Source organism: Chaetura pelagica, unplaced genomic scaffold, assembly GCF_000747805.2.
Source record: "Chaetura pelagica isolate M959 unplaced genomic scaffold, ChaPel_1.0 scaffold47, whole genome shotgun sequence".
Classification (NCBI taxonomy): Eukaryota; Metazoa; Chordata; class Aves; order Apodiformes; family Apodidae; genus Chaetura; species Chaetura pelagica.
The window spans coordinates 2961181-2971699 of record NW_009954140.1 but is presented as its reverse complement, the minus strand read 5'-3'; the positions used below and the strand labels follow the sequence as shown (position 1 = coordinate 2971699).

Here is a 10519-nt window from a genome sequence, read left to right as displayed (position 1 = left end):
GAGAATGAAAACAAGAAACAAATGGTCAGATGAAAAAGGTCAAATCCTCCTGTAGGGGAGATTTTTTCCTCTCTCCACAACACAGGTAGCCTGAAGAATCTTGGATCCTAAATCAAGCACCTGATGAAGATGAGATGGACCAGAGTTCCTCTAGGGCAGATCCTCTATCCTGGCATCTCCAGGTCTTCAGCTTGTAATCCAGCCAGGTGACTTAAGCAGAGGCCTGAGGACAAAGCCAAGAACATTCCACAGCCTCATGAAACAGGTTAGCTCTCTGGGAGGAACACAGAGCAAACCTATCAGGGCTCAAAACAGTTTTAGTCTTGGTGTAGGAACAGACAAGAGAACATTCAGGGAAGAGCACCTTTTTACAAAAGCATAAAATCCTTCAGTTAAAAGCAAAGGCTCAGAGCTAGTTGTTTATGACAGTGGCCTTCCTCCTGGAAGAGTCATGAACAGTGTTAAGGCAGCAAGTCACAGCTTACAAACTCAAAAGCAACAAATCATTCCAGAAAAAAAAAAAAAAAAAAAAAAAAGCCTTTCTGTACGTCCTTGCACACATTGATGGCGAGACCAGAGCAGCTTTGTGTCCAAACAGCCATTGTTCCTCCTGTGGCTTCTGATTCTGGATTCACACTCTTCAAGAGCACTGGCAGGCAGCAGGAAGACATACTAGCTGGCCCTCCCTTCCCTAGTGTTGCTGCTGGGTCACCATCCTCACCATTTTCAGTGCCATCTCTCCTTGGTCAAATGGTACCTGGCACAGAGATGACAGCACAGGGTAAGCAGCTGCTAGCAGGGAGCAGACAGCAAGCATAAATGCATCTTCAGTTTTCTTGCTGATAATGGTGCATCCCACCCCAAGAAGTAAATGATTTACCATGTGCCCAGCCTTAAGAATCCAGAAGAAAGCAAAGTTCTCATAGGCCTTGTGGAAAGCAGCTGTCTCAGTGGCTTCTGGAGACACATAGAGTGCCTTCCACCTCTGCTTGCTGAACTGGTCCAAATTAGGCCATTTCAGTTTCCGGAGCCACGCCTCCTGGCCTTCAGAAATAAGAGAGATGCTTAATTACTGGTAGTGACATAGCAACTTGTGTGTCCTGGTTCAGCTGGATGTCCACTATACTAGATACCAAAACAGCAGTTACCAAAACCCAATTTTGCTATCCCTAGGAATGTGAGCTGTGCTCAGGATGAGCTGAAACAAACCAATGTTGGGAGAAGGGGAAAAAGACAGTGAAGATGGACCTGAAATTGATATATATTATTGCATAAATTGAATGAGTGCCTCTTTGGGGCTCTGCAGCCCTAGTAATTTTGACATGTTTTGCTTTACTCCTCATACACCTTCAATGCCCATGGAGAAGGATCAGCCAAACCAAGTCCCCCTCTTGGAAACTAGAAGAGAGACTGCTTCTCTGTTTGTTACAGTCACTCATATGGAAGAGCCTGGAAAGGTTTTCAGTTTTCAAACACCTGCTAGAGAAGGTGGAGGTCAAGACAGCAAAAATACCAATTCCAGGACACCATGGGAAACAAAGCTTTAGTCTACCTCTAAGCTACTGGAAGAATTTACATTTTAACTGCAGCTCAGTTGTAACTCAAAATGTGATAAACTGGAGCACCACTAACTGCTAATCTGTTTTGACAGCCTAAATACTCTATTTCCTGATTTATTGATTGCTATGTTGTTCACGAAGGGCATTTAAGTGGGCAGAGACAGACAAAGGATAAAGCCTTTCACAACACAGGAAGATGTTTGCACAGTCTGTGACTGCAAGTTATTTGAATCAATAGGAAAAGGTGAATGGAAGAGAGCACATCATGAGGCATTCCAGAAACACTTGGCCTGGGTCCCAAACTGCCACTTGATCAAGCCTGCATTTTGCAAGCAGCAAGGGACCCCGAGTGACCAAGAGAGCAGGATCCTCAAGGCACAGCAAGAGAAGAGAGGAAAATCTCCATATATATATAACTTTCATCTGCCCTCATTTATAAATGGGTGTACCTATATATACACGTGTCTATCCAGAATAATTAAGTAAATTATTGGCTACCTACTTACTTATAGACTTCACTGAAACAAGCAATTATTGATGTTGCAGCCCCATTCCCCAAAAGTATAAAGGAAGGAAAAGAATTGCCTCTCTCAGAGGGATGGAAACAAAACATACTAAGAACTCCTAATTATTTACAGTAGTATCCAAGTGTTGGCAGTTAGACAGGAGATTTGCACAGAATCCTGGACAGATCCAGGTACCAAGATTATTGGCAACTTCACATTCTACTTGTCATGTGCTTTGTTCCCAATCCTAGGCAAGAAGCCCCTTACCCATGGTGTCAACAATGAGATCCAGCTGCCCATTATAGACTGTGACATTGACATTGGCTGCCAAAAGCTGATCTACAATATCAATGACAGGCTTCATGAAGTCCTCTGCCATGTTCTCAAAGACATCTCTGGACTGACCTGGTTGCAAAGAAGACAAATTTTAACTGATGAAGAATGTCACCTGCAAGCTGGGACAGAAGCAACAGGCTAAGGGTCCTAAATTGCAGCTCATGGTTGGAGAAAAAACAAAACCACCCAACAAGCTTTAGCCCAAAGCATCACCATTTACCAGCCTGAGAACCAGAAAGCAGTGAAGCTCACACACAGCATTGCAGCTTCTGGTTCCTATTATGCCAGCACCCTGCATGTGTATCAGTCCTTTAAGCCTTCCTTTCTGTTTTACACCCTCCCCTCCACCCCATGAAGCATTCCATGATGCCAGATTTCTGGCAGAAAAAAAACTGACAGGAATTTCAGCAAGATTGCATGAAAGAGAGAAAACAGCTGCTGACACACAGAGGATCTTATCTTCTTCCTCCCCCTGTATTTTTAGCTGGTTGGCTAAAGACAGAAACAAGCACTAGAATCAAAACAAGAACCACATCTCCTCCCATGAGCCTGCCCCATTACCAGTTCATTTCTGGTAACTTCACTTCTTAGGTCTGAGGAAAAAGACAATTTAACATGACTGCTTAGGGACTGCAACACTGTGGAAAGCAATAATGCACTTGTTAGATCCAGACCAGCAGACAGGAAATACCTCCCCATTTCACACAGTCAGGAATAATTTTTAGCTTCTTTCTGATGGGTCCATTCATCAATTCACTAAGGCTGTCCTTATGCATAGTTTTGACATGGCGTTGGTAAAGTCCTAATGAAAAAGGAAACATTTTGATTAGTGGCACATTTAGGACAGTTTTCTTGCATAGGTAACAACTTTCAGTGTTACAGTCACGGCCAAACGTTTTCTAATGAAAATACAACATCACAGAGAGATATTTGCTTACTCTTACTAGCAACCACTGAAGTCAACCCTTATTTAGGTTAGGGGATGACATGGGAAGAACCCAACCATCCATTTCTAGTTTTGACTAACAAAGCATTTTTTCAGGGGACCAGCTTCTTATTTAGTGACTTGGTACAGACAATTTCTTCTCCTCATCAGACCAGTTATTTTTAAGCTGCAATGCTTGACTTTTGGGACTTCGCTGTGCCATTCACCTTCCTGATGAAGCCAACAAAAAGAGAAAGAGCTTGAAAGAAATTCTGGGGTTTTTTTGCATTGATGCATAAATACCATGAAGCAAGACTGTAACCACACCACTTATACTGATGAGACGTTTTGGTGTCCTAGCTTGAAGACAGAAATTAAAGAGGAAGTACCTTAAAGGTCATAAACCTACGTTGCAATTAGGCTGACTACTTCCTTGGAGTAATTTGTGCAGCATATATAGGTGGAGATGTCATCTCTAGAAGGGTTGTTCCACATTCCTACTTATCCTTGTTTATGCAAGAGCAAACAAGCTGTGCTCAGGAGAGTATCAATATCCTTTGGAACTGAAGGTTCCATTTGAAGGATGTGTTACCAGCATCAGAGTTGAAGGCACACGAATGCAAACATAAGGCCTCAGAAGCTCCAGTACTTAAACACAACTTACTGAGATGGAGATTATCTTGTTCATTTAGTTGAATTTCTGGAACCTCCTTAGTCATGATGTTGTAAAAGTTCACATTGTCTGTGTTCTGAAAACACAAGATAATTTCAGTAACCCTGTAACACACTCTCTTCTGAAAAAAAGATTTAAGTCCTAAATGAAGGACCTTGTGACCTGCCACTTCACCCATATGTCAGGAAGAGATAGGAAACCTTGGTGCTACATTTGCTCTGAGAAGTGAAGAAGAGTTTTCTCCAGTCTGTACTGTTCACATACAGGCTGTGCCTCAGATACTATTTACTTCTCTGAAGTGGGTGTGAAGCTACAGGAAGCCTGACATCCTGCAAATGGCTGCAGATGCTCATTACTCATTGCAGAGAGCTGCAACGCCAGATGATGCTCTCAGATGGGCTCTATCTGCTAAATGCATCCAGCCTGATGCTGCCTCTTGATCAACCTCTTCCTAGTCTATGACCCTGCAAAATCTCCAATGCTTCCTCAGAACGCAGTATTAAGATACCAGCCACCTCTCTTTGGGAAATGGATGAATCCAACAATTCTAGAATTGCGGCTTTGATGCAGTAGAGAAATCACATCAGATTCCTAAAGCCCTGCCTTACTCTAATTTTGAATCTTTAAAGTTCTGATGTCTAGGTCAGAAATCAGCTCACAACAGCAGCCCTAGAAGAACTGAAGTGCCTGCACCCTGACCATGATATCTCAACTGGGAGAAGATTAGCAGGCTTGAAGAGAAAGGCAAAATGGGAACAAGTTCCTTCCAAATAGTAAGAAGTGAAACCCATCATGTGCAAAGCACTGTCAGTTCCACAACAAAACAGAAGAGAAAAAAGGAAGACATTCCACTTCAATTTGAGGAAGCCAGAGCTTTACTTGTACTGAAATAGAAATACAAAAACGAGATTTTTGGCACAACCCTTCAACAGGAAAAAACAAGAGCAAAACTTCACCTGTCTTTTCAGTGGGAACTTGGTAAGAAACAAGATGCAGTAACCCATGATACCAGGACATAACCTGAGGTTCCTTTCCATCCAGTGCACCTACTGTAGTTCTTTAAATAGAAGTCTATGCTTTACTTGACATTTATATCTTGCTGGCTGCAGTTTTCCATACTGAAAACAAAGCTTTCTAGGAGACATAGCTCATTCTGGTTGAAACTGGCTTGTACAGCAATCAACAGGATTAGCTGCATGCTAAAAAATAAGCATCCATTTAAGGTTGAAACCTTGATGCAATTCTGCAAACCCACATGATCACCCTACTCACTGCCTCTTTCAATCACAGTGCACAGCAAACAATCAGCTTTTTTACATCAGCACTGGGATAAAACATATACTAGCATAGAACAGATAAGGGGGTCAAAAGACTTGCACAAACCCAGGGCTCATAGAAAGGATAACCTGAAATCCTGTGCCTCCCCAGGCACCAGCTGGTTACTAATGCTGTTCAAAGATCTCACCTGTTCAATTATGACTTCAGCCTTGTCCCAGAGCTCAGTGGCCAGCCTATATTGATTTGTATTTATTGCATCCATTATTTCTTTGGCAACAGCAGTCACCTCTGCTAGACCATTATCATCAAGTAGGGACTAGAAGACAAGTACAAAGGACAGCTTTAATTATATTTTTACATTCACCTCTTGCTAACAGTCTCCATGAGTTCAAGTTTTATTCCAGACAGGAGCTAACCTTAAAAATCAACATCCATGCCATTATACTATATGGCAATACAGGTAATCAGATGTGACCAAAAGCTTAAGAAGGTACTTACAGTGCTGTAAAGGTAGGGCCCCCAGGACAGAACAGAGTCTAAGGAAACAGAATATGTTTCAAACATATAATTTTTTTAACATATTATTTCCTTTACTTTTCCATTATTATAACAAGAATGATTGTGACAGAATATACAGAGATGAATTAGTCAGTAAAGAGGTGCTGTCAGCTCAGCTTAGACCAAAGGTTATGTACCACAGAGATGCTCCTTTACAAATCCTGAGAATCAATAAAAGCTCTGCAACATCATTAGCCCCCCAAACGTTAATCAGTGACATTTACTCAAAGCAACAGACATGTTCTTGCCAAAATGTTCTCACCCCAGCACTGTGGCATATTGCTAGAACTTAAGAGGGAGATCTGACTAGTGAACAGGCACTGTCTGCACTGGTATTTGCAAAAGTTACAGGGTGGGGAAAGACTTAGTTAGAAAACAAATCTGGTTTATAACAAGTTTGTTTATAAAGACTCATGGATCAGCTGATCCTTAGACAGACAGGAGTCTGCTTGATACTGTCCCATGTACAGAGAATCTGTGGAGCCTGCCTTTGCAAATCTCACTGAAGGACAAATAGCCCTTTAATTTGTTTTTTTTCTCTCCACCAGATATATCCTATCTCTTCTAGGTCTGTAAGCACATCAGTTCCTCAGCACAAGGTCTTCTTGTGAAATGAAAGAAAGCCTCAGTTGCAACCTTGTGAATCATGTGGTGGCCACATTTAAAGTGCAGTACTTGTACCAAAACACCCCAGAGGCTGCAGATGTGTAGGGACATTTCACCACCACTGCACTCCAAATGCAAGTTTGCTCCTCACTGACTCTGCTCTCTGGCTTTTCATCATCTAAAAACCTTCTAAACAGAGTTTCTCCAATCACAGCTTGCAACATTGAAGTATTTCTTCTTGATCTACCAGACTCACTAGAGACTTAATTCAACTAATGCAGGGCTGGCATTTTTGATTCTAGGTGCCCATGGAGTTATAAAAACAAACAAACAAATCACCCACAGTCTGAAGCTTTTAAACATACCCAAAGGAGAAATCCATGAGTCTCCAAGAGCAGTCCCCATAAAATTGCACTTTATGATCCCTTTTTGGACAGCCTTGGTGAATAAAAGGAAAACAAAACCAAACAAACCACCAAAAAGAAAAAAAAATAAAATTAAACCAACTTTTAGTTAGATATTCACTACTTTAAACCAGTTTTAAGTAAAAAAAAGTAGCAGTATGAATTAGACAACAATGACAGCGTATTTGAGAAAACATAAGTACTTGCAGAACACTATGTTTTAAAGTGAAAAGTGAACTACATCCTTCACCTACTCACCCCATGCAGCTCTAAAGCAATGCCAGCAGCCATTTTACCTCCATAAGACTCTGAAAATATGTAGAATGGGATGGGCTGGAGAGAGAGGAACCACACAATTAATGCACTGGGCAGAAGATACCTCTTCCCACTTCCCAGAGGAACTCAGGCACTGGTTGTTCACCTTTCACAATCAAACACTGGATATTTTTTCTGATTCTAAGCTGCAGGTAAGATTTCCACATCATCCTGTTGTAATTACTGGGGGCAGTTTTGAAGCAGGCACTTCAGTATTTTGGAACTAGAAACAGCTGTGATCCTGTATGCTTCTCAGATAGATTAGTTATGGAGCAGATTATTGTCTAACTAGCACAAAAATTCAAGCCATTACTTCTGAATTGTGGGATATAAGAGGCAGTGGTTACACCTGCACCGACTCCCACCAAATGCATGTTACCTAGGAGCTAACACTGCCCATTTGGAAGGCTGTTCACTTCTGAGATCTGTTTTAAGAAAGGAAAAAAAATAGGATTCAAACCAAGAATTCAAATCACTTACCTGGAATTCTGCTCTAGCTCTGAAGAATTCTTGAAGAAAAACCATCATATCAGAAACAACTGTGGTCAGGTTTTGGGCAAACAAGCTACAATCATCCACATAACTGAATCCAGTGCCCACGGGATTATCCACGAACAAGATGCTGGCTGCCTGCAACTGCACAAGCAGAGAGGTCTGTATGAAATATCACTTCAGCCCCAACACAAACCTTGGTTCTGATGGCACAAATGTTTAAGTGAGACACTGAACCTCTGGCCCTTTTAGAACTTACAGAAAAATTAGGTGCAAGTCCAAAAGAGAAAATGTTGCAGGTAAGAGTTGTTCAGAGTGTAAAGTAAGATCTTTTTTTTGAGGGTTGCTGGGTTTGTGTGAAATTGCTGCAGCAAATGCTGTAGTTGTATAGTTACAAGAGTCCAAACAAAATCAACAGATCAGCACACATACAGCTAGCGTGGCTCACAAATAAAGAGACACAACGTAAGGCCCTTCAGTTTTTTCCATTTGCACAAAGAAAGGCCCCCCAAAAATCCCAGTTTTCCAAGAGCAGATCACCCATACAATCTAGGAAACTCCAGACTTGTTACACTATTCATAGCTCAGAATACAAATACATTTTATTGAATAAAATGTAATTTCCACCTTCCTAGGCAGCCATTATTTGTCTTCCCTTGAAGGCCACACTGGACTTGTAATGATGAGCCATTGGGTCTGTGTTGCCAGCCACACAGAAGAACCTCTGTGACTTTACACACTGAAGCTACCATCTGAAATGACACCTTTCTAGAATCTCCCTGCTCTTGGTTTCCCAGACATCTGCAATTCACAAATTCATCAAATCAGAGTAATAGGTCTATTCTTCAGGTCTTAACCAGGATATTCCTGTAAGCCAATTTATTAACCAGACTATTGTAGGATGAAATACTTCTTGAACTCTAAAGGAAAACTGTCCAGTATATTTTGCATGGCAATCATCTGCTTGCACAGCCAACAAACATTTGTGATGAATAATTAGAAGCTGAAATGTCTACTATACCCAGGTTGTATTCCTTGGTTTCAGTTCTTTGTCTAATGGACCAATCTCTTCAAAGTTCCCATATCCACAGCTTGAAGCTCCTGGACCTCCCTGTGGGGAAATACCACATGACTAATAAGTTCAAAGGCAGCATGATATAGATATGACAGGAGAAAATTAAAAGCAAGCCAGTAAGCAGAATGACAGATTATACGTTTTTTAAAATGGCTTTTGTACTACATGTTAATTTGCAAAGGTGGTCTCTTCCTCATCATCTTTGATTATGTGCATGTGCCATTTCTGAAAGCAGGAATTTAAACAGAGAAGCAACCACCCACTTGTGAAAGCACCTAATGAATAGCAAGCTGAGTGCAGTTTGAAAACCCCTCCCCTCATTCCCTTAACACCAAATGCAAAAGTTGCTCTCTACAGAGGTTTGCAAGTCTTTAGTTTTATTAGCACATACAGTGTGTGCATTTCACTCTGAAGAAATAATTCAGTGAAAAACACTAAACCACCAAGTGATTATATTCAACATTAACCTTTGAAATGTACTGCTGGAGGTGAAGGTGGAACACACATCACTGCCTTTTATCAAACTGTGACTGACTGGAACCAATCTCTAAACAATCAGAGTCTTTCTTACTTGTTTCCATTTAGAAATCTTTCTAAATCTGATCATTTTATCTACTCTCTGAATGTTGTTTAGAATGCAAGATCTTCAGGAAAGAAGCTGTGATGCTACAATGTCCTTGTAGCATCTGGCACAAAAAGCACTTCTATTCTAAAAAAGATAAGGACAACCTCTATTTCTGCAATTTAACTTGATGAAGGGTGAGCAGCTGAAGGCACCCACAACTGCAGAATGATACTTTAATAATTTTTTCCTAGCCTGAATACTTCACTCACCAGGCAAGTCATTTGAAATCAGACAATTATGAATCTCATTTCTGTAGGGCTGCAAGGTACCTATCAGACTGAACCAGGCACAGATGAAGTAAAGTACTGTTAAAGTGTCTTTCACCAAACCTTACCTGAAGCCACAAGATGAGAGGTAACTCTGTGAAGTCTTTGGTTGGGTTATTTGCATAGTAGAGCCACCAGAACATATGTGCCTTACTTCGAACCTGCACATATCCCCACAGCTCTTTGGGCTCCTGGGATTGCCTCAGGACTACACCTGCTGGGTGGGGGGAATAAAAACACAAATCAGCTATGTAAAAAGGCCAAGCTTTGAGCTTTCCACCAGATTTGTTCCAAAACATGACATTTCAACCTTGGGTGTGATAATCAGAAGTGCTTTCAGTTAAAAAAAAATCTGTCAGAAACTTCCTATAGTCACACCCACACACAGAGCCGAGTTATCATCAATAAATGAAGCGTGTAATTAAGTGCTTACTTATCAAGGCCTGACCTTACAGCAGCTGACACAACGGCAGCCCAATCGCTGGGGCGATTTTTTCAATCAAGGAAACATGTAAAGCCTTTTGAAGGCCGGGGCTGAGAGCACAGCCCCGCACGGGTAACACAGCCAGGGCACCCGGGCTCTCAGGGATGCGGCGCTTTGATCACAGACTCTCGCAAGACCAACTAATCTTACAGTCCCCAAGGAGAGTAAACGCAGCACAGAGAGAGGGCACCTCTAAACCAACCCGAGATCTAACGCTAAACTCGGTTAGGTCGGTAGGGTCCTGTCAGCTTCAGCAGCCCCTGCTCCCACCGAGGGTCCCGCCGCCTTCCCACGGGCGGACCTCGGACACTGTCCCTTAATCCGGCGGTCCTGGGGCAGATTAAGGGACGCGGAGTCAGAGGCTCCCGGTGCGCGGGCCCCGCTCCCCCCGCTGGTCACGCTTCTCCCCGAAGGGCT

At 42.0% G+C, this 10519-nt stretch overlaps 2 protein-coding genes across 2 annotated transcripts in view; one reads left to right on the top strand and one right to left on the bottom strand.

Moving 5' to 3' along the window:
* Positions 1–691: 691 nt before the first annotated feature.
* Positions 692–9761, bottom strand: SCPEP1 (serine carboxypeptidase 1). Its single transcript, XM_010002687.1, has 12 exons — positions 9687–9761; positions 8674–8763; positions 7641–7796; positions 7104–7178; positions 6807–6879; positions 5776–5813; positions 5465–5593; positions 3991–4075; positions 3093–3206; positions 2333–2470; positions 881–1044; positions 692–757 (listed from the first exon to the last, which is right to left on the bottom strand). The coding sequence occupies exons 1-12, from the start codon at positions 9759–9761 to the stop codon at positions 692–694; spliced, it is 1203 nt and encodes a 400-aa protein (XP_010000989.1).
* A 445-nt stretch (positions 9762–10206) lies between these two features.
* The window catches only part of COIL (coilin), a 6369-nt gene continuing 6056 nt past the window's right edge, over positions 10207–10519 (top strand). The window contains exon 1 of the mRNA XM_010002773.1: positions 10207–10331. Coding sequence (XP_010001075.1) covers positions 10207–10331 — 125 coding nt within the window. The remainder of the gene's footprint in view (positions 10332–10519) is intronic.